This window comes from Aspergillus pseudonomiae (assembly GCF_009193645.1).
Source record: "Aspergillus pseudonomiae strain CBS 119388 unplaced genomic scaffold BDV37scaffold_2, whole genome shotgun sequence".
Lineage (NCBI taxonomy): Eukaryota > Fungi > Ascomycota > Eurotiomycetes > Eurotiales > Aspergillaceae > Aspergillus > Aspergillus pseudonomiae.
In genome coordinates, this window is record NW_022475994.1 from 106,037 (window position 1) to 128,690 (window position 22,654).

General features: G+C 48.8%; 8 protein-coding genes across 8 annotated transcripts; 3 read left to right on the top strand and 5 right to left on the bottom strand.

Annotated features, from left to right (window-relative positions):
- Window positions 1-274: 274 nt before the first annotated feature.
- BDV37DRAFT_76816 (putative ubiquitin conjugating enzyme (UbcK)) lies at window positions 275-1,630 on the bottom strand. The gene is made up of 3 exons (XM_032091189.1): window positions 1,444-1,630; window positions 1,050-1,382; window positions 275-995 (listed from the first exon to the last, which is right to left on the bottom strand). The coding sequence occupies exons 1-3, from the start codon at window positions 1,548-1,550 to the stop codon at window positions 893-895; spliced, it is 543 nt and encodes a 180-aa protein (XP_031946763.1). The 5' UTR covers window positions 1,551-1,630; the 3' UTR covers window positions 275-892.
- A 1,081-nt stretch (window positions 1,631-2,711) lies between these two features.
- BDV37DRAFT_267696 (putative serine/threonine protein kinase) lies at window positions 2,712-4,400 on the top strand (the record flags this gene model as incomplete). The annotated part of the gene is made up of 2 exons (XM_032084063.1): window positions 2,712-2,797; window positions 2,885-4,400. The coding sequence occupies 2 exons, from the start codon at window positions 2,712-2,714 to the stop codon at window positions 4,398-4,400; spliced, it is 1,602 nt and encodes a 533-aa protein (XP_031946764.1).
- Window positions 4,401-4,803: 403 nt separating this feature from the next.
- On the top strand, window positions 4,804-7,184 carry BDV37DRAFT_76905 (uncharacterized protein). The gene is made up of 2 exons (XM_032091192.1): window positions 4,804-4,892; window positions 5,037-7,184. Exons 1-2 carry the CDS (start codon window positions 4,850-4,852, stop codon window positions 6,977-6,979), a joined length of 1,986 nt encoding a protein of 661 aa, XP_031946765.1. The 5' UTR covers window positions 4,804-4,849; the 3' UTR covers window positions 6,980-7,184.
- Window positions 7,185-7,592: 408 nt separating this feature from the next.
- Window positions 7,593-8,995, bottom strand: BDV37DRAFT_235838 (3,4-dihydroxy-2-butanone-4-phosphate synthase RIB3). The gene is made up of 3 exons (XM_032080558.1): window positions 8,522-8,995; window positions 8,281-8,398; window positions 7,593-8,192 (listed from the first exon to the last, which is right to left on the bottom strand). Exons 1-3 carry the CDS (start codon window positions 8,583-8,585, stop codon window positions 7,667-7,669), a joined length of 708 nt encoding a protein of 235 aa, XP_031946766.1. The 5' UTR covers window positions 8,586-8,995; the 3' UTR covers window positions 7,593-7,666.
- A 231-nt stretch (window positions 8,996-9,226) lies between these two features.
- On the bottom strand, window positions 9,227-10,602 carry BDV37DRAFT_235840 (transcription factor TFIIE subunit TFA2). The gene has a single exon (XM_032080559.1). It carries the CDS (start codon window positions 10,397-10,399, stop codon window positions 9,524-9,526), a length of 876 nt encoding a protein of 291 aa, XP_031946767.1. The 5' UTR covers window positions 10,400-10,602; the 3' UTR covers window positions 9,227-9,523.
- Window positions 10,603-16,904: 6,302 nt separating this feature from the next.
- On the bottom strand, window positions 16,905-18,374 carry BDV37DRAFT_235843 (transferase hexapeptide domain protein). Its single transcript, XM_032080560.1, has one exon. It carries the CDS (start codon window positions 18,328-18,330, stop codon window positions 17,614-17,616), a length of 717 nt encoding a protein of 238 aa, XP_031946768.1. The 5' UTR covers window positions 18,331-18,374; the 3' UTR covers window positions 16,905-17,613.
- Window positions 18,375-18,639: 265 nt separating this feature from the next.
- On the bottom strand, window positions 18,640-19,693 carry BDV37DRAFT_235845 (Mg-dependent acid phosphatase). Its single transcript, XM_032080561.1, has 2 exons — window positions 19,245-19,693; window positions 18,640-19,174 (listed from the first exon to the last, which is right to left on the bottom strand). The coding sequence occupies exons 1-2, from the start codon at window positions 19,442-19,444 to the stop codon at window positions 18,709-18,711; spliced, it is 666 nt and encodes a 221-aa protein (XP_031946769.1). The 5' UTR covers window positions 19,445-19,693; the 3' UTR covers window positions 18,640-18,708.
- A 795-nt stretch (window positions 19,694-20,488) lies between these two features.
- Window positions 20,489-22,374, top strand: BDV37DRAFT_277803 (KR domain-containing protein; the record flags this gene model as incomplete). The annotated part of the gene is made up of 3 exons (XM_032085866.1): window positions 20,489-21,478; window positions 21,536-21,888; window positions 22,113-22,374. 3 exons carry the CDS (start codon window positions 20,489-20,491, stop codon window positions 22,372-22,374), a joined length of 1,605 nt encoding a protein of 534 aa, XP_031946770.1.
- Window positions 22,375-22,654: the final 280 nt, after the last annotated feature.

Below are 22,654 nucleotides of genomic sequence, written 5' to 3' on the forward strand. Positions count from 1 at the left end.
GTTCATTGCTCTGTGAGCAGTAAATACTATATGAATATTCCGATCATTCTTACTTCATCCCATTTGTGGATGCATCTCTTCCCATCTATTCCGTCGTTATTCCCGTACGATCTTCCTGTGGCTGCTGTGCTTACGGGTGACTGCACTCAAAGCTACAGTATTCGATCCCGTCTGTATCCCAATAAACTAATTCGATCCAGCGCTTTACGGGGTAACTGTCCTGTCTTCCCCTTTTGAACTCTCAGCAATGCTATCCATATCTCTGATAGCAAAAACACTGTGTTTCTCATAGTCAGACATTGTGCATCTTTTTCAGCAATTGATGCCGCTGTCCGTGCACATAGACTGACTGGCAGCTCAACGGGTACTGACACCCATGTATGTATATCTGCCCATCACAGAAAAGCCAGCAAATCCAACCACCCTCAAATCAATTGTAATAGATAGGGCCGTCCTGGCTGACTCGGGATTTTATGGTCATGCCGGATCAAGTGTGGCAGGGAGATACTGGCGGGTCTGGCCGCTGGATATCCATAGCATCTTAGCACGCAAGGCGGTTGAGGTAAAAATCATTAGAGAAGTATGTTTAACCATTATTAAGTTGCAGGACGAAGAAATGATCATATTTATTCCACGGGCGCGAGCACTCTTATACCTGAGTTAAACTCGCGGTCCCATAACAGAAGGTGAACCCAACGCATAAACTCCAGAACCATTTGTATCCCTTATGCATCGAACCATATCCCCGAGCCAAAATGCAGGAGTGACAAAGTCTCCAGTGAGACGCCCCAAGAAACGACGACGCACAGACCTTATGCAAAGCATCCAAAAGAAACATGGTCTGTCCTTAACGCCACATCACGGCAACAGCCGACAAAGTCATTACAGTTTACTAAATATCTTCAACGTCGCGGTGTCTCGCAAGGACGTGACGCTTGTATTCTTCCTGGTTTGTATCCCACAGCTCGGCTGCCTGAGCGTTGAGGGGACTGGCACTATTAACAATGTTAGTAAGATGTATGCCACATGCAAGAATGTCAATGTCTCACTTGTTTGGCTCTCCGAGCAAGCTTTGCAAGCTCAGGAGAACACTCTGCACGTTGTACACAGCACTCCATTTATCCTTCAAGATATCCAGGCAGATGCGTCCGGAGAAGTCCACATTAGGGTGGTAGATGGGGGTTTTAAAGAGGACGGTTGGTGGAGAGTAAGGATAGTTGTTGGGGAAGGCAAACGAGAGCTTGAATGTCAAGCCCTCATATGGAGTCTCGTTTGGTCCGCTGATGGTGGCAGTCCAGGAAGTAAGGTTGCCATCGGCGTCAGGAAATGCGGAGATACCAGGAGAAGGCGAGAGCATAAGCTGCATCAGTTCAGCTTGGAGGCTATACGGATGGGTAGAAGTCAGCATAGATTTCCCTTTTATTTATCTTCCAAAGATTATACCGTTTGGTCACGCTTTGGCTGTCATTCCGCTGAGGTGCTGAGTTCAGCTTGGTCGCCTCGAGGGCCTCTGGAGCGGAGTTCTGAGTATCCTCCATTGTGTAATCCATGGTGACTGTGCCGAGAAAGCGAGGGAGTGGAAATAAAATACTTGGATCCTTCTTGACGAAAGGAATAACGAAAAAAAAAAAGACTTCCGGAAGGTTGTGGAATGTGAGTGACAGTAGCAGGAGAGGGTTGCTGTCTGGAATGACGCCGAATGCGAATGCGGTACCACAGTTGGCTGGAAGTGGACGGAACGACCCACAGAACGAACCGTCGAGGATCTGATCGGATTCAGAGAAGTCGAAAGTTCCAAGATTGACTTTTGAAACTTGCAATGCAGGGATGGACAGAAAGAATAAGGAACCTTACAGGTGTAATATTATTAACCGCTCGACTGGCGAGGACAAGGGAAAGGCTGGGGTTTTGCAAACGGGGAAACCTTAGAAGGTATTCGAAGGCCTTTTTCGGGCTCCTTTTGTTTACTGTACCAACCAAATAAATGCACCCCCGGCAACGCAGGCAAAAAAAAAGCCCCGCCTGATCTCACACCATAAATCTGACTCGTTCTTTCATCGCGCTATTAAATAGAATTTGACTTTAAACTGCCTCGTGAGATGAGGTCGGAGGTTTTTGTATAGCGTGCTCTTTCCGTATGATGCTCTCCAATTCAATGATGGCCTGTACCAGTCGTGTAAAGTTTCGGGTCTCATTAAATCTGTTCTCCAGTGTCCTCCATCAACAGAAAAGCAGTGCTCCGCCACTTAACACACTCCATATGGCAGGCGACACGCCGCTGCGGGTCTAAAAATGTATGACGGGCATTAAACCAACAGCGATCCTTTTTATCACGTTGGTTCCTCCGTAGCAGTCAAGCGAATGGTTGATGTGTTATTTGTTGTTTGATCCTTTATTTCTGCTATATCCGTAAAATGATCTTTTCTTCTCTTGGTATAGCTCATACACATTCTGCTATCCAATCATTCAACCATATTTCGCTCGTGTTTTGTCCTCATCATGAATGTTGCGCCCGGCGGATCAACATATTACCCAAAGAGGATAAAGTGGCAACTCGCGTGCCGCGTTTTCTCAGCCATCTTGACCCTTACCTATCTTCATCTTCCAGGATAATGGGGCTGAACCTGGCTCTTGTATGACAAGGATCTTTCCATCTTTCTACCCAGTCCGACTGACCTCGTACAGTCAGGCTCACAGAGGGCTACGTCAAGATGCACCACTCTCAACTCGCCCCGCTACCAAACGATTTGCCCTTTCGTATTGTGTCCAAGACAATCGGCCAGGGTGCCTACGCGTGGTATGATTATTCTTCTTCTTCCCATGTGATGTGGATTGCACTGTGCACTGCAGTTTGCTGATACTATTTGGTGTCGTTGTATAATAGCATCAAAAAGGCATGTCCATCGCATACGGATAATCCTGTCTTCGCCGTGAAATTCATCCATAAAGAATACGCCGCTCGACATGGCAAGATCAGCCCACGACAATTGCAAATGGAAGCGACGGTGCACAAACACATCGGCGATCATAATAATATAATATCTTTCTTCCAAACCGGAGAGGATGGGGTCTGGAGATGGATCGCCATGGAATTGGCCGAGGGAGGCGATCTTTTTGATAAGATCGAGGCCGATGAAGGTGTGGGGGAGGATATCGCCCATGTTTATTTTTCACAACTTGTCAGTGCAGTGGGATATATGCACTCGAAAGGTGTGGGCCATCGCGATATCAAACCAGAAAACATGCTCTTGACGGCAGATGGGAACCTGAAAATTGCGGATTTCGGCCTGGCAACTTTGTTCGAGTATAAAGGGGTGACAAAGCTTTCTACCACTTTCTGTGGCAGTCCGCCTTATATTGCACCGGAGGTCATTACTTGCAGCAACAAAAACCACATGAAAGGGGTAGGCTACCGACCGGATCTGGTCGATATTTGGTCATGCGGGATTGTCCTTTTCGTTCTCTTGGCCGGCAATACGCCCTGGGATAGCCCGACAGAGAGTAGTTACGAGTTCCACGAATATGTCACAACCAACGCACGGACAAGTGACGAACTATGGCAACAGCTGCCAGTTGCGACATTGTCATTACTACGAGGTATGCTAAATATCGACCCAGCGAGTCGCTTCTCCTTGGAAGATGTTCGGAGGCACCCCTGGTATACACGGCAGAACAGGTTTTTATCTCCGGATGGCAGACTCAGAGACCCTATCAATATGGCTACAACAATGTTCGAGTCTCTTCATATAGACTTCTCTCAGGATCCCCTCGCTCGGCGAGCGAATAGTAGTGTTGATCCTTGTCGAATGGACATGGACATAGGAGATCTGGATACCGACTTCAGAATCTCATCGACGCAACCTGAAATGCCAAGAGGCGACATGCTAGTCGATTGGGATACACCTCACTTAACTGATGTCTTTTCATCCACTCAGCCGATGGGACAGCCTCTTTTTGTGGGTGATACCTATGTAGCTGACACGCTTGAAGATGAGCCGTCCATGTCACAGTTTTCTCCTCATCCATCTGTGCCTCTCAGCCGAACGCAGAAGGCACAGCAATTCCGTGATATAGTCCCATCGCGGCCTCTGACTCGCTTCTACTCTACATGGGAACTCAAAATCCTTGTGCCCCTCATCTGTGAGGCTCTGCATCGCCTGGGGGTGCCCGTGCCATCAGTACCCGCGGTTTCTGCAGGTGACGCGTCAGCAATGATAAGAATTGTCACCAGGGATGGCCGAATGTGCACGCTTCAGGGTAAGGTCATTATTGAATGCGTGTCGGAGGGTCTATTCGAGATTGAACTTGTGAAAGTGAAAGGGGACCCACTGGAATGGCGACGTTTCTTTAAAAGAGTTGCTGTTCTCTGCAAAGACGCTGTCTACAAGCCTGAGGGCTAGGCGATGGTACTTTTTATCAGGCCCTTGAAAGTTTCGTCCGGGCTCAGTCCAACCCTACACATTCATTGGGACTTTGTAATGGGTCCCCTTCTGTACGACTAATATGATTTATGATGGATTGGGTAAAAGATATCAATTGGAAATAGGGGCGTGTGTATGCTCTGAGATATTCGAGGGATCTAAGCAGAGCCCTGGCATGAAATTCAATAGCAGCCTTTTATCTTACACTGTATTGAAATCAACCCTCAACATGGGCTTTCTTAAATAAATCGTCTCCACCGCAATGCATGCTAACACGTGACGCCAGTCAGGCTGATCATTGATCGCGGGGAAATTTATAAAAGAAAAGTCTGGAACCCAACAACAAGAGACGGCTTGTCCCACATTTTTGTAGTGAGCCCCAATTGGATCTGTCCGGCCTCGATGGTGTCTCCGGACCAGTTTTCCTCATGGAGAAGCTGCCCGTAGAGATTCTTGCTAAGATAATTGACTGTAAGCGCATCTAATCTCATTGCTTTCGCATCCTCAGCCAGTTTACACTATTCTCCACACTCCGGTCTATTAGTGCGGGTGGTCCTTGTGTAGTATCTTTTGCCACAGTCGCTACACGAGCTAACCATCCTTGTGAAACACCAGATCTCACGCCACATGAACAGGTACAGCTTCAGTCTGTCTCAAAGCGATTCTTCGGGCTCGCGCGGGACAACAACCTATGGAGACTCCATTGTTATGAGCAGTCATGGGCCGCCGCACACGCCTCTTACTCGGCCAACAGGGCCTCGGCACGCCGTGTCACAGATTCCACTACGCCCCTTAGCTCGTTGGGCCAAACTTCTCTTCGTTCCCTAATCCAACCAGATACTTCGCTCTCAAACGGGGATCAGAATGTGTCATTTGCTGAACGGTCAAGAGCGGCGGCAACGTGGGATCCGTCATACGAGGGTGAAGATATCGACTGGTATTCGGAGTATATTGCTCGTAATGGACCGATATCCTTTAATTGGCTCCAGCAGCCCTTTACAAAAGAATATCAAGGGAAAAAGACGCACCGCGAGGTCAAAGGTATGGGGTTACTGCGGGATTGGAGCTCTGCGCGAGAGAACAAGGCTATCGCGCCATTAGACGACGGCAGTGTTTGCATTTGGGATCTCAACCATTCCCACTCAATCGGGTCTCAGTCTACCAAGGGCAGGATCCTTGGAGTTAGCAAGCCGGGCATCCTAATGGCCAATCTATCTGGCCGGAGGGATCACTCGGCGGCCAAATCAGGGCTGGAGTTTATTAATCTTGGGGAATGTGTGAGCGTTGACTCAATTCGTCGAAGAGCATATCTTGCTGTTGCCAATGTCTTGAATGAAGTCGATCTCGAGACGCTGAGCGTAATCTCACAGCAGCGTTATCCATGGTCGATCTTTGCCCTATCTCAAGAGACGGACTACTCCGTGCCATTAACTCTAGCTACTACGTTGAGCCTTCATATATACGATGGTCGGCTATCTGCAACCGAGGAAGAAGAGGCGATTAATCTACGGTGTGAGAAACCGACACTTTCGTTGGTCCCGAAATCACAGATCTATGCTCCTCCTGATTCCCCCCTTCTCCAACTTCGACCCAACGGACAGCCTCCTCATCGCATACGAAGTCCCAACCCCTTAGACACAGGTGAAGACTATGCTCCTTTGTTCCAACCAGGACCACTTGCCCTACTGCATCCCCCAGCCCCTCACGTGAATTCCATATTCCTCGCCGGGCGATTCCCCAGCATCTTGCAATATGACCGACGATTCTTTCCCCGGCTGCAGAACACGATTCACTCGGGAGGTCGACTATGCGGCCTCGCCTCTGTCCCAGCCCCACAGTTTCCGCTGTTTTCTGGGTCGTCCTGCCCCGACTCACATAAAGTTGTCGCCTGTGGTGAATACAAAGGCAAAGGCTCCCTTGAGCTATACAGCCTTACGCCGTCGGGTGCGCAAGGAGAGAACGAGCCATCGGATGTATCATCCAGCCTAACACCAGTGTATCAAAACCGACAGAGTTCTGCGAGCCTGAAGGTGTTATCAGTCGAGTCGCACGGCACCCGTATAGTCTATTCCGATGGAGATGGCAACATCAAGTGGGTTGAACGAGACGGCCGAGCCGAAGTTCGTCGTTTCAACATCAACGACTACAAACCTCGTCGAAGGAATGAGCAAGACTTGACTGGATCCAACACTAATATGCATGGTGAGAACGGAGAGGCCCGCGGCCTGTGGAACGACTCCTCTAGTCCTCAGAGTCACGATGAAGTTGCTCGGAAAATTCTACCCACCGGCGGAAATTTAACGGGAGATGAACTCCTCGTCTGGACAGGCGAACGTGTTGGTCGCATTAGATTCGCCGATACGGAGAGCTACGACGAAGATGAAGAGGAAGATGATCTCATCGATTTCAGCGAAGATATGGACAGTGCTAAGCGTGAGGAGTTACGACACAGGAGACGTGAGTTCCGGATGCGTGAGCGCGAATATTCCAGCATGATGCGGAGAGCTTTAGAAAGACAGGCCGATGAAGTACGGCGGATGGGAGGCTTAGGGCTGTAAGCCGTGAAGCTACTTTTGCATTTTACAAGGCCCACTGGGGAACTTGGCTACATACTATTCGGATGACATACCTTTTAGATTGATTCACCTCTTCCCTTTATAGACAGCACGATTAGCAAGCGCAAGATGTTTTTATCTCCTTTCACCTTCCCAGTATCTCCCTGGTGACCACTGAAGCATGTATATAGTGAATGCTACAGTATCAGAGTCTGTCTCTATCGTAGTACACATTGCCAAGGCTTTCGCTGTAGACAGGCACATCTGACCAGTGACACTGTGCTAAACAAACGAGTACGATGCTTTGCTACATAGGTTTGGTTGTGGTTGTGGTGATTGATTTCGCTATAAACGGTCAATGCTCATTTCTAAATAAAGTGCTCCATAGACTAAATTTACAGACATATAGCCAGCATTTCTTCAGTGTATATCTATCCCTGTAATTCGTATTGCCCTGTCACATCCGTTTCATAAACCGAGAGAAGAGAGGTGTTGCTCATCTGATATCCCATACCCGCCTAGCCTCCAACTTTGCTTAGCAATAGTACATACAAAAACAGCCCCATAAACAGGTCGTAAACATGCACCTCGCAATGAAAAGAACCAAGAAAAATGGAAAAATTGACAATAAGAAAAAAAAAAAAAAAATGAAAAAAGGTTATACAAGAAACATTGTCACATTTAAACATCTTACTGTTTTCCATTTGTGACAGCAGCAAGGCTACCTTCTGTTTTCTCGACGTACTCAACCAAGTCTTCGATGGTGCATACCTTGATGCCCCATTTCTTGCCGAACTTCAAGCATCCATCACGTCTCATCATGTCGTTATTGCCACCAATCTCTGGGATACCCGGGACCAGCTCGCCGTCCTCCACTAACTCAGCAATTACACCAGCTTGTACCTTACCGGTTAAACGGCAGAACTCGACTGCGGCTTCAGTGTGTCCTCTTCGCTCGCGCACACCACCGCTCCTGGCCTGGAGAGGGATAATATGGCCCGGTCTCCGGAAATCTTCGGCGCGAGCAGTCGGAGAGGCAAGTGTTCGGCATGCGAGGGCGCGGTCCTGCGCCGAGATACCGGTGGTAACAGTTGGGTCACTTGAGTCGACAGAGATCGTGTATGCGGTTCCTTTCGGATCTGCGTTCTCAAGCACCATCTGGGGTAGACTGAGTCGGCTGGCGATTTCGGGAGATACAGGTGCGCAAATTAAACCACTGGTTTGGGGAAGAAAAGGTTAGTGACTATACATGAGACGCATGCAGTTGGGGGGTGTGAGAATATCGGGTTGAGAGGGATTCCCACCTTGTGAAGCGAACCAGAAAAGCCATCTGAGCGGGGGTAATTGAGTCGGCAGCAATAATGAGATCGCCTTCATTTTCACGGTCTTGCGAATCAAGCACAATTATGAATTCGCCATTCTCTATGCAGAGTCATGTGGGTTAGCGTTGCCGGTAGGAATTGCCTCGGGACGTCTCCACATGCGTGCTCCTTCAGCACAAAGGGGAAGAATATAGAGGGAAAGGGCAACGGGAGCAATGCTCACTGAAAGCCTTAATTGTATCCTCAATTGAATCGAATTGAAGACTGGGATCGGTATCTGCGGGCATGTTGAGTCGCAAAGATTTGCCCCTCACTTGAGCGGGGCGGAGGAATAAATGTGGCGTTGGTACTTGTTTCTTTGAGATTGGACGTAGGCACACCCAAGCTTGAGTCTGATTATTCTGATGTATGCAATTGGGACAGTAGATTTAGTTTGGACGATGGAATTGACTCCTTTCCAAATACGAATGAGTCAAGCCAACAATAGGTATCTCCAGGTCGGTGTGCGGAGAAGTGCGGATACCGAATACCGAGATGCAACTCTAGAGTAGAATCAAGTGTGACAGGAAAGAACAGAGTTATCTGAAGCTCGAAAGAAGTATTTCTATAGTCGGAAAATTCCGGTAGCGCAGCGATATATATATGGTTGGAAGCAAGAGGAAGGGAAGGGAAGAAGAGTGGGAGGCCCGGATTCAAGTCGATCACTAATGGTTTGTCATGTATGGAAAACCAGTGCCGCGGGTGATAACTCCATCCCACTTCCCTTTAAGGTAGTACTACTGCCCACACCGAGGCTGTTCCCAATTTATGCGCGCTGCGCGCTCAAGACATGCCTATCTTCCCTTTCTGAGGTAGATCTCAATAACTATATGATGATGATTTCAATTAAAAAATATTCGTGAAATGGATATCATCCAGAGGGCATTATGGTGATCTACGCAGTAATATTAGTCCATGTGACGGTTTTGGGTATCTATATTTTATTATTTTACAGGCTGGACAGCAACTGGCGATGAGCGAAGATGCTAGCCAGACTTTAAATCGTGTGATGAAACTCAAGTTCCCGGTGTATGTTCCTCCTAAGACGCCAATTGATGCAATGGGACCGATCTCCATCATAGTCGTGCCAATCTCTATAATTCAATCTCAACGCAATGCGCAGTTGGAAAGCGCAACTGCAGAAGCCAATGTTCAACATTCTTTTTCCATAGCGTAAGCGCTTCAGTCATCGTTTAAGATGTGAGTAATCTCTCAAGACACCCATCATATGGGTGTTAGTCGTCTTGCCACTGCGACGAGGCTTCTTGACCTTCTTGTGTTCAATCTTGGGTCGAGCTTTGGTGACCTTGTTTTTGTTCGTGGGTGTAATACCGGCCTTCTCCAATTCCTCCTTGACAGCCTGCTGGTCCGGAACTCTGATCTTCTCCCAAATCTGACGGAACTCGTCATCGAAGTGTTGTATCAAGGATGGATCATTGGCCCACACCATCTTCGCATGGTCGTCCTTCTTGTTGCGAGTAACAAGAAGTTTTCCTTCTTTCTCTAACTGATTGATGGTGTCCTCCACATTGGGCCAGCCTTCCCGCAGCTCACGAACGCTCATTCCGGCAGCGGTAGACTGCGACTGGAGTTTCTGGAGCAACTGCTCAGCAGTGCGGATATTGTGTGGTGGGCGAAAGCTGAATGTGCCTTCTCCGTTTGCCCCACTAGGATCATATTGGACTTTCTCGTGCATCTGAAGGATGCTCCGTAGTGCCTGGACATAACCCTGATCATTGGCCCGATGTTGGAGAGAAAGGTAGGAGACGATATCCGTAAACCTGAGCGGGACCCCCTTGTTTTTCATATGCTCGATTGCAAAGATAACCTGTGTCATGATATCCTTGCCTGTGCCAGTATTGGCAGGCTGCGAGTAGACGATATCTGCATCGTGCCTTTTCCGCTTGACATCGCCGCTCGGGGTGGGTGTGGAGGCCGAAGACGGTACTTGCGAACTACTGGCAGAGTTGTTATGGACGAACCGTCTCTGCTGTGGCATGCGAGCCGCAGCAGCCACGACGCCAGCGTTGAAGCTTTTGAGTTGCTGCTGGAGATGCGACATGGTTGCAAGTTCTCAAGCAAAAGCCGAACTCACAGTTGAGAGAAAATGTGATGTGAAGGGTCCAGAAGTTAGTAAGATGAGGCAAGGCTTGGCTCACCGGAGCCAAACAGAGCTCAAGTAGAGGTCGCGATAGCTCATTCGAAAGTCCAAAGACGAACACGGTCACCTAGAGCTATCGAGTCTACCCTGGAGTAAGGCGCACCGAGAAGGCTGTCAGCAGCCTTTGTTGGGCTTGATAGATGCGCTGTTCTTTGCTACTGTAGCCACAGCCTGTTCATCCGTAGTAATACATCACGTGATGGAATCGGCGCGCTTAACCGCGTTTGGAGCTGTAACCCAACAGCCCGAATGCAAAGCGTCACTCTTCACCCTTTTGTCCATAATCTATTAATCATCAATTTACAGAGGGTTTATCTTCGCTTTACCTCTGTTACTGCTCGCAGACATCTTTCGTTTGATGTCGTCATGAGCTAATTGCAACCTTGAGCGCTGTGTGCACGTGTCAAAGACAGTGCATATCACGCCTACAGCAACATCGTCTGCTCACCTGAGTACACGACGTTTGCCCTGGGGCATTCTTAATTAACCATTCATAAGGGTAGGCGGCTTTGTTCTGCTGTCAACCTACGGCGCCATGGCTACTGCTACGATTGAATTGCCTTACCTGTCCTCTCATTACTCCATCGCGGAGTCGACCCTTACCACTCTTACCCAAGCTCCTACGGTTGAACTAGTGAATCAACTCCTAGAGGCAATCACGAAGAAGGCCCGAGAATACGATGATCTGAAGTCCGATAAGCTTCGCCTGGAGGTAGAGCTTGAAAACGCTGTTCGCAGCAGTGAGTCCAAGGTCAAGGTCTTGAAGGGCTCTGTCGAGAAAGGCCATGCAGAAGTTGAGGAATCCAGGAAGAAATTACATGAATCTGGTTAGTGCTATCAATGTTGTGCTGCCATGCAATTGCTTATCTATTATAGAAAATATCCGATCCAGCCTGGAATCTGAGATCGCCGCCTTGAAATCCTCTTCTACCTCCAATGAATCCGAAGTTAGCTCTTTGAAATCCCGCATTTCCTCACTTGAAGCATCAAACCGGGACACACTAGCACTTCTTGAATCAAAGTCTGCAGCATACGATAAGCTCGCGGAGGAGCTTTCGACACAACACAAGAAAACCATTGAATTGAGGCGTGAACTTTCTTCTGCCGAGCAGAATCTTCAGGCTGCAAACTCGGCATCCGCGAGCGCCCGTTTCCGCGAGCAAAGTCTCCAGCAGGACTTGGATTTGACAAAGAAGAACAACGAATGGTTTGAAACAGAATTGAAGACAAAGTCTGCCGAGTATCTGAAATTCCGGAAGGAAAAGAGCGCTAAGATCGCCGAGCTTCAGCGCGAGAATGAGGAGGCGAGTGCAACCATCGACTCCTTGAGACGTAGCGAAAACGCCCTTAAGAGCCGGCTCGATGAGGTGGAGCAGCGGTATGAAGAGTCGCTTTCGAGTATCCAACAACTCAAGGAGGAGGCCATCCAAACAGCTGAATCATTCAGAATTGAATTGGACAGTGCGAACAGACTCGCCGAATTGCAAGGAAATGCCGCGGAAACCGCCAAACAACGAGTCCAGAAATGTCAGTTCGCCTTAGAAAAGGCGAGGGACGATGCAGCAGAGGAGATATCCCGACTCCGCGTGGAAGTTGAAACAGAACATTCCGATAAAGAAGCCGCTGAACGCCGCATCGCTGAACTTGAGCTCACAGTGAGCCAACTCGAGTCCGAAGGTGTTGCCGGAAGGAGGTCCATGAGCCCAGCACCAGGCCTTAACGGTGGGCCTAGTACGCCTGTTCGTCCTGGTACGCCTGTTGGTACCTTTTCGCCTAGAACTTCTCGAGGCAAGGGCGGCCTCACTCTAACGCAAATGTATACGGAATATGACAAGATGCGAACACTACTGGCCGCGGAACAAAAGACGAGCCAGGAACTCCGGTCAACGTTGGATGAGATGGTTCAGGACCTTGAAGCAAGCAAGCCTGAAATTGACGAGCTGCGCGCTGATCATGCCAGACTAGAGAATGCTGTTGTTGAGATGTCTAACATTCTTGAAACTGCTGGAAAGGAGAGGGATGACGCTACAAAGGAAGCAAGGAAATGGCAAGGCCAGGTGGAGGGTTTGGCTCGTGAAGGAGATATTCTGCGCCAGCAGCTTAGAGATCTGAGTGCACAGGTGAAGGTTTTGGTGTTGGAAGTCGCCGTTTTGAAGGAAGGTGAAGGTAGCTACGACAGGGACGAGCTCGAGAAGATAGCCCGAAAGGAGATCGAGGACGCCGCTGCAGATCTCACTCCTACGGGACGCTTCATTAGCCAGAACTTGATGACGTTTAAGGACCTCCATGAACTTCAGGAGCAGAACGTGACCCTCCGACGGATGTTGAGAGAACTTGGGGATAAGATGGAGGGCGCTGAAGCTCGGGAGAAGGATGCTGTCCGTCAACAAGAGCAGGAAGAACTGAAGGAGTTGAGGATCAGAGTACAGACATATCGCGATGAGATTGCAAACCTTGTAGCTCAGACAAAGAGCTATGTAAAGGAACGTGACACTTTCAGGAGCATGCTTACACGTCGGCGTCAGACGGTCGGCGATTCTTCTGCTTTCTCTCAGTCTCTTCCGCTCGGTGCCGCACCCCCTGGTACTGCTGATGAGCATATGAAGGACGCACCTGATTATGCTGAGCTTCTTCGCAAGGTGCAAGCACATTTTGACAGCTTCCGCGAGGAGTCTGCCACTGATCATTCTGCCCTTAAGCAACAAGTAAACGAGTTGTCGAGGAAGAACAGTGAGTTGTTGAGTGAGATTAGCCGGTCCAGCAGTCAGCTGGGTGCTGCTACTCAGAGGGCGGAACTGTTGCAAAGTAATTTCAACATGCTTAAGAGCGAAAACGCTGAGCTCCAGAAACGCTATGCTGCGCTGTTCGAGAATGCAAACCGTCAAGATCTTAAGACACAACAAGCAGCTGAAGATTTAGTGGAAACAAAGGGACTTGTTGAAAGCCTCCAGCGGGAGAATGCGAACCTGAAGGCTGAGAAGGACCTCTGGAAGAATATCGAGAGAAGGTTGATTGAAGACAACGAGACATTACGGAATGAGAGAAGCAGACTTGACTCGCTCAATGCTAACCTGCAGACAATTTTAAATGAGCGCGAGCACACTGATTCAGAGAGCCGTCGTCGCCTACAGCTTAGTGTCGAATCACTTGAGTCTGAGTTGCAATCAACTAAACGGAAACTCAACGATGAGGTTGAGGAATCTAAGAAGGCAGCCCTGCGGAGAGAATATGAACATGAGCAAAGTCAGAAACGGATTGATGATTTGGTGACTAGCTTGGGATCAGCTAGGGAAGAACTAGTTGGGATCAAGACAACCAGAGACCATTTGCAGTCTAGGGTGGATGAGTTGACTGTCGAGCTCCGGAGTGCCGAGGAGCGCCTACAAGTGATGCAATCTCGACCTAGCGTGTCCGCTGCTCCAACTGAGGTGCCCACAACTATGGAAGACGGTGTACAAGAGTCTGGTTTGACACGTGAGCAGGAGTTGGGTATCCAAGTTGCTGAGTTGAAGCGTGATCTTGACTTGGCCAAGGGCGAGCTTGAGCATGCCAAGGAACAGGTGGAAGACTATAGGGCAATCAGTCAAGGGGCTGAGGAACGCTTGGAGTCTGTCACCGAGACACACGAACAGTACCGCGAGGAAACCGAACGCCTTGTCGAAGAGAAGGATAAGAAGATTCAGGATCTTGAAAAACGAATTGAAGAAATCTCGTCCGAGCTTTCTACTACCAATAGTGAGCTATCTAAACTCCGCGATGAGCAAGGGGATGTTGCCCGTCGCCTCGAGGAGCAGAAGTCTCACCTGGAAGCTGAGATCACAAGACTAAAGGACGAGAATGAACGCCAGCTTGCCGCAGCCCAATACCATCAAGCAGATTTGAAGGCTCAGGCAGAAATTTCACAACATGCCCAGCAAAACTATGAAAGCGAATTGGTCAAGCATGCTGAGGCTGCAAAGAACCTACAGCTAGTTCGCTCAGAAGCTAATCAGTTGAAGCTTGAGCTTGTTGAATCTCGTGCCCAAGCCGACACATACAAGAAAGATCTGACACAAAAGGAGGAAAGTTGGAATGAGCAGAAAGATAGGTATGAAAGTGAACTCTCTGAACTGCAGAAACGCCGCGAGGAAGTCTTGCACCAGAATTCTTTGCTCCACTCACAACTTGAGAATATTACAAACCAAATCTCCGCTTTACAGCGGGATCGTGCCAACATTCCTGAGACCGAGGACGAAGGGGAAAGCTCTGCACCCAATCTGGAAGGCCTTCAAGAGGTCATCAAATTCCTGCGTCGTGAAAAGGAGATTGTTGATGTTCAGTACCATCTATCAACACAAGAGAGTAAACGTTTGCGCCAGCAGCTCGAATATACGCAGTCTCAACTAGACGAGGCGAGGTTGAAGCTTGAACAGCAACGTCGCGCTGCTGCTGACAGCGAGCATACCGCTCTGAGTCACAACAAACTCATGGAGACCTTGAACGAACTCAATCTTTTCCGGGAAAGCAGCGTTACGTTGCGTAATCAGGTCAAGCAAGCGGAAACTGCCCTTGCGGAGAAGTCTGCACGTGTCGACGAGCTCGTGCAGCAAATGGAACCTCTGGAAACACGGATAAGAGAACTTGAAAATGTGGTGGAGACGAAAGATGGGGAGATGAAGCTCTTACAGGCAGACCGCGACAGGTGGCAACAGCGAACCCAGAATATTCTCCAGAAATACGATCGTGTTGACCCAGCTGAGATGGAAGGGTTGAAGGAGAAACTGGAGACTCTGCAGAAAGAGCGGGACGAAGCCGTGTCAGCCCGCGACACCTTGCAGGAACAAGCAGCTGCTTTCCCAGAGAAATTGAAGCATACAGAGGAGAGGCTGGTGGAAATGCGTGGAAGGCTTACCGAACAGTTCAAGGCTAGATCTAAGGAACTTACTGGCCGTATTAACGCTAAGCAGCTGGAGTTGAATACGGTGGTGCAAGAGAAGGAAGTTATTCAAGAGGAATTGAAGACGACTAAGGAAGAATTGAGTGGGTTGAAAGCCACGTTGGCGGAGAAGCCAGTTGCACCAGCCGTTGAAGAAAAACCTGCCGGCTCTGGTGTCGACTCGACGCCTGCTTCTCAGTTCCCTGCACCAACCACTCAACTGCCTGTTCCTAGCGACGATGAAAGAGTAAAGGCACTTGAAGAGAAGGTGCAACGCCTGGAAGCTGCTCTTGCCGAGAAGGAGGCTGCTTTGGCGGAGAAGGATGCCACTATAACCGCCAAGGATGCCGAGCACGAGACGAGGGCTAAAGAACGTGTAGAGAAATTGAAGGAGACCTTCAATAACAAGCTAGCTGAAGTTAGGACGGCCCACCGACAAGAGATAGAAAAGTTGAGGACCAATCAACAAGCCGCACCACAGCCGCAAGAACCAGGAACCCCTGTGTCGAAACCAAATCAGGCTCCTACAACACCTGCAGCTCCCACAACTCCTGCAAAACCAGAAGGAGAACTACCGCAACTTACTGATGAACAAGCTAAAGCACTGGTAGCCAAGAACGAAACCATTCGGACCATCATTCGAAACAATATCCGGACAATGCTTGCTAAGGAGAAAGAGAAACAGGCGGCTCAGCCTTCGGCAGGTGTAAGTCAGGAAACTTTGGCCTCCATGGAGCAAAAGTTCAATGAGGAGAAGGAGGCCCTCAAGAAGGCTCATGAGGAAGGTGTTGAAGAGAAGATCAAATCTGCCGTCGAGCTATCTGATAAGAAAACATTGGTTAAGATCAGTATGCTCGATACACGGTGCAGGAATGCGCAGGCCAAGATCGACGTTGTTCAGAAGGCGGCCACAGAGACTCCTCAGAGACCTGTTGTTGAGGTGTGGGAAATAGCGAAGACAACCAAGGCTCCGCCTCAAACCCAAAAGCTTGCATCGGCTGCATCCCCCGCACAAGTAGCGTCACCGGCGCCCGCGCCAACACCTGCCCCAACACCAGCGGCAGGAGTGGTGGCACCGAGCCCATCACCGGCTCCAGCCCCGACTCCTGCGCCTGTCAACCAGCAGCAAGGCCCAGCAGCAACTGGCTCTGAAACGACAACCGATCAAGCCAAGGGACCTGCCCCAGCCGAAGTCCAGGGCCAAGGTGGTGTGCAGCAACAGCAAGAGCAGCAGCAGCCACAACAAAGTACCCAAGGCACAGCGCCGTCAGCGGCGAATGCCCCCGTCAACCCCTTCGGACAGAGTCAGAACAAACAGCCTGCATCGCTACCAAGTAAACCTCCTGCTGGCGCTAACAGTGGAGTTCTTAGAGCTCTCCAGTCTGGGTTGCCGGTTGCACGGGGAGGTCGAACAGGCGGGCGTGGTGGCCATCAACAACAAAATCCATTTGGTGGGCAGACTCAGCAGCAGCAGCAACAACAACAACCCCAGCAAAACCAGGGTCAGCCTCAACAGCAACAGCAGGGCCAGCCATCCCAACGTGGCACCGGTCTCACTCGAGGCCGCGGAGGTCGTGGGGGTCATGGCCGAGGTGGCAACCAGAATGTCCAGACTGCAAACCTGCCACAGGGGCAAGGGCAGTCTAGTCCACGTGGAAACCTAAATGCTCATGCTCGCCAGTTTGTTCCTCAGGGAAATAAGCGGGCCCGAGACGACGGTGGAGAGGGTGGTAATGAAGGAGCTGGAAAGAGAATTCGCGGTGGTGGTCATGCAAGAGGTTCTTAAGCCATTTGATTTTTTGTTTCTGGGTTTCTACTTAAATTTTTCATTTTCTGTACCTTTACGCCTGATTTTGTTTGACTAGGGACTAAAGCGTCTACGAACATTCCAAATCATTTCTATGCCCTCTTTAGGGAGAACGGTCGTCAGAAACAGACTTATTGATTTCCTTTGTTCATTTCATCTGATATTATACTTTGACTGCATGATTCGGCAGTTAGATATAGTGTACAGTCTATGCCTTCTAGCGACTGAATACCTACGCACAGAAGTCCTCTTCTGTAGCCGAGAAAATATGTTTAATTACAATCTATCAGGGTATAAAGCGCACTCGAGGGGCAAAAATAAAGGCAAAAAAGTAACAGATGATATGCGTGCCTTGAGCCTGCATATCCAAACAAAATAGACGAGCCACGAGATTCACCTTCTCCTTCCACCCCCTCCGGATCCAATAAGCCTAACAAGAGCCTCTCTCTCCTTCTGCAACACCATCAGTCTCGCATCCTCGATGACTCTCCCTTCGAGCGCCTGGATCCCCTGCGTTGCAGCCGTTGCCGAACTCATTTTCTCCGTCGCACGTGTGCGTCTTCTCTGCCCAAAGCCAGCTCCAGACCCCCACACAACAGTCCAGTCTCGTATCTTCACATTGTCTGAAACCTCGCATCCCGAGCAGATCTTCGAATGTGCGCCTATGGATACGCGCCGATTGATGGTCGTGAGTGCTTCAATTGTAACAGCAGAGTGAATATGTGTCCCAGGCAAGATCGTGGCTAGCGGTCCAACGGTAACACAAGAGGATATACGGATGGGCAATCCGTCTGTTGTGCGCGATTCTCTGAGAAGCGAGGGAGGCTGGGTGGGCGCGGCGCCGATGGTGGTTTTCTCACTGATAATACAGTTCTCGCCGATGATGATGGGTCCTTCGTATGAGTAGATTTTGGCGCGGGGATGGACTATCGTTCCTGCGCCTATTGCGATCGGATGCGTGCCGTGGAGTATGACTGTGTCTGCGACTGTGGCGGTAGGATGTGCTGTTACGGGGGCGCGGGGAGTCGGGGCTGGTGAGGCCGATGCTGAAGGGCGACCGTGTTGGGGTGGTGGTGGTTTGAGGTGAACTTGGCTTTGACGAGGGTCCATTATGAAGGTTAGTCTCGATTGGTATGTGCTTGTTGTTGTTGTCGTTGTTGTTGTTGTATTTTGTTAAGGTCGATATGCGGGCTGATTGAATGATTTAATTGATTCCATTAAATCGAAACTAAGCTTAATTGGAGTTGCGGAGCTCGGAAATAACCCCGAGAGGCTTTATCTCCGTGAGATTTACAATAATGGAACATGTGACTCTTCTCCAGTTCATTGCTTTAGATATTTATATGGACTCATGTCAAGACTTGAAAGGTCTAGTTTCTATATCTATATACATAGCGATTATCTCATCATCCCATCTGGGTATCTTCATAAAAAGTGTAGTCAAGAAAACCAATGCCAATGCCAACGCTCATTCTCCGAAAGGTCTGTTCAATTCGCCAGCTCGCCATTATCCCCCTTTAGCGCGGTAGGCTTGATTCCATTCCTTTTACGCCATGCCCAGACACCTCTATCAACCTCTTCTTTGGTCATGCCGTCTCGAACGAGACAAAATGTGACCCCAAGCTCTGTCTCAACGTTCCGATTGCGCGCCTCATCATCGAAGAAGAGCATGTCCTCATAGTTGATTCCGCTAGCCTGGTGAATCTTCGAGAAGTGCTGTGTCTTGTTCGCCGGAAAAATCTGAACGTATGTAAAATAGTCTAAGGCACGGACTGATTTCGCCTTAGCTGCGGGGTTATCAGAAAATGTTGGAATAATGTGAAGCGCCTTGAGCATGTCCCGAGCAAGGTCGGGAGTATGGGTCCGGGAAGCCAGAGCTAGCGGAATTGAGTGAGTTTTGCATGCATAGATGATTGCTGATACCGCGGGGTAGAAGGCGAACGACTCATTCCACCTGTCGCATGAAGAACCGTGAGTACTTCGAACGTATGGGATTTTTCATTGCGCAAAGGATATATATATACCTGTCAGTACACCGGGAATTATTATCCCGTGGCTTAATCGGGGCGCTGACATGTGTATCCACCCAGAATGGCCACAGAGTGTAATCCAGATCAAAGGCGATCAGCTTTGGGAGGGGGAGACCATCGTTGAAGGTTGCGGGAGCAGTAGAGGCATCCTCTAAGGGCTGTGTGTTGGTTCTTTTGGCGCGCATCATGTTCATGATTAATTGGAGCAAGAAAGGGGGCACCCTGTGAGCAGAATCTAGATTTTAGGAGCTTCTAGGTAAGCCAATTCGAATGCAAACCGTGGTTCGACTAGCCATAAATACCAAGGGTCACGTGTGAGGGTTGACGGGGGATCCTGAGGCATTTGATTTAACTTCAATCCTGCATTGATTCCAATCCCTTCCTAGTTTTGGCTCTGTTTCTTGATTTCTAGGGGCACAAAACCGGTTGTTAGGTGAGCTTATACCCACTCGAAAGGTTTTTTCTTTTACTGGGCTGCACAAAAGTACGTGTCCTGAGCGATCCCGGGATTAATTGCCCCGGGCGCGATCCCAAGATATACTCACCTGGCTCTGAAATGAAGGTATAAGAATGAATCTAATGTTGTACAACACATAAGCGAATCTAATTTAGCTGCTCCCATTGAATATATATATACTCCATAAAGTGCTTATAGTAGCATACATAGAGATGGGTATTGACTTCCCAGCTGAGATCAGAACGAACGTTCCCATCTCTCGTCCCCTATCCAATTGAATTAATTCAAGTACAGTCACTGCCCTAGAGAAGGAGTACACAGGAGCACACACAGAGCACTCACGTGCTGTCCTTACAAAAGCAGCCGTAATGTGACTACTACTACTACCTACAAGAGAAATGATCTTAGCAATCCTCCTTCCCCTGAATGGGCCATGAGTGCTATTTTTTATTTTGCAATTTCTTTGTCCTTGTGTGTATATGTGATGGGATTAATGTTTCCTTTTCTAGAGGAGATTCCACGGATTGTCATGGTTCTAGCAAGAACGAAGTCCTTCATTCCAGGAAATTGTTGGGGAACCATAAATATAGATTGGTTGCAATGGGGATAAGCGACCACGGCTTTGGCCAAGAAGGAGCAGGAGTAGTGACCAAGGTTGGCGCAGAAGTGAAGAATCTACAACCTGGTGATCGTGTATTATTCATGGCCGACCCAGGTAAGACGGCATTCGGAAATTACGTTCGAGTTGATCGAAGGGATTTTTGCGGTGATGCCAAGCGGGATGTCGATGGGTGTTGCAGCTGCGCTACCAACGGCTTTCAGTACTGTCATCTACTCCTTAAAACATGCAGGGGTATTGAGGGCAGGCGAGAGGATCCTCATACATGCAGCAGCAGGAGGTGTTGGCCAAGCTGCGATCCAGTATGCCAAGTTACTCGGGGCAGAGGTATTCGCGACAGTCTCTAGCAAGGCCAAGAAGGAGCTTTTGATGAAAGTATACGGGATTGCTGAAGATCATATCTTCTCTAGCAGGGAGCTGAGCTTCGCCACAGGAGTCATGAGGTTAACGAAGAATCAAGGTGTTGATATGATTTTGAATTCCCGTCATGGTGAACCTCTTCGGCGATCTTGGGAGTGCATTGCGCCGTTTGGCCGGTTTGTCGAGATCGGTAACATGGACCTAATTGCAGACAAGTTCGACATGTCGCCGTTTCTTCGAAGTGCTAGCATAACTGGAGTCGAGTTGACTGTCATTATGGAGTACAAACCAGATGTGATAAAGAACATTTTAGAAGAGGTCGTTTCATCATGGAACCAAGGAAAGATACGTTCAGCTCAGCCACTGACCGTGCTAAGCTTTGCACAGCTTGAACACGGTTTCAAGCAATTGCGATCCGGACAGAACATGGGCAAAATCGTGTTTCAGCCCTGTGATAGTGACATCATCCCCGTGGCTCCTATTATTGCACCTCCATATACTCTTGATGCAAATGTTACATACGTCTTGGCTGGTGGGCTAGGTGGTGCTGGCCGGAGCCTGGCTGAGTGGATGGCTTTGCGAGGAGCAAAGCACATTGTTTTCTTATCCCGCTCAGGCAGAGTTAACAGGAAAGTCGAAGAGATGACCTCGTTCATAGCGCGACATGGATGCGAGTATCGGATCTTCAAAGTCGACATCACTAAGAAGGCTCAGCTCATGTCTGTTTTCACTGAGTGCAGAGAAAAGTTGCCCCCAATTAAAGGGTGCATACAGTGCTCCATGGTTCTTGAAGTGAGTATCATACTAAATTATAGTACGTTTCCTTTTTAGAGACTAAACTATCCTTAGGATGTAATCTTCGAAACGATGACGTACGAGAATTGGCAGGGAACAACAGAACCAAAAATTATCGGATCTCTCAACTTATATGAAGCACTTCCCAGACCACTAAACTTCTTCATCATGATAGCATCCGCCAGTGGGATTGTTGGTAACCGTGGCCAAGCTAACTATGCCGTTGGGAACACTTTTCAGGATGCTTTCGCCAGGCATCTCGTTAAGAACGGACAACGGGCAGCTACCATAGATCTTAGCTTCGTTACCACAGTCGGTTATTCCGTCGAACTCCCCGAGTCTCTTACACGGCACATTAAAAGTTCCGTTGGCCAAGTGGAGGAGGAAGAGATTCATGCTCTTGTGGAGTATTGCATTAACCCTTGTAATTCATTGACAGAGACGACATGCAAATTAGCTTTTAGGCTAGTTCCAGAAGCAACATTTCATGACCGGCGCGTACCGGTTCCTGCATACATGAAGTACCCTTTATTTACTCATCTTCGAGATACTAGTGACCCCCAGGAGCACCAACAGAAGAACATAACAAGGATTACAATCCTTCGGCTTTACTTAGCGCCGCACAATCCAGAGAGATCGCAGCAGCGCTCACGCAGGACGCCATTCAAAAGCAATTGGCCTACATGATAATCTATTCAGAAGATGATATCGACTCAGTGAAGTCCATTAAGGGCAGTGAAGTAGATTCAATTGTCGCAATGGAGCTCAGAGCCTGGTTGGTAAAAGAACTTGGAGCTGATATTACCATGACTGATATGATGACCTGGGGAAGCTTGGCTGATTTGTCTGAGAGTGTGGTAAACTCAAGTAAATTTGTCCGTGTTTCGAAGTAGTCTGCCTTTCTTCTATTTCTTCTTTTGATGAAGGTCTTGTGATCATGTGAACTACTTTTCAGACAGCTTCAACACCTCTAGATCTAGTATAGCTTATGTGGTAAATGTGCCAGGATTTATGAATCACGCAACACGTCAGATAGTATGATTAGTCCCTATGCTGAATGAATGTATGTTGGACACCTATTCGAATCCATATGATTAATCACCACCAAGCATGTTACCAAGGCATCCTTTCTAGCCCTTTCGTCCTGTCTCGCCGAAACTTCCTTTTAGCTGT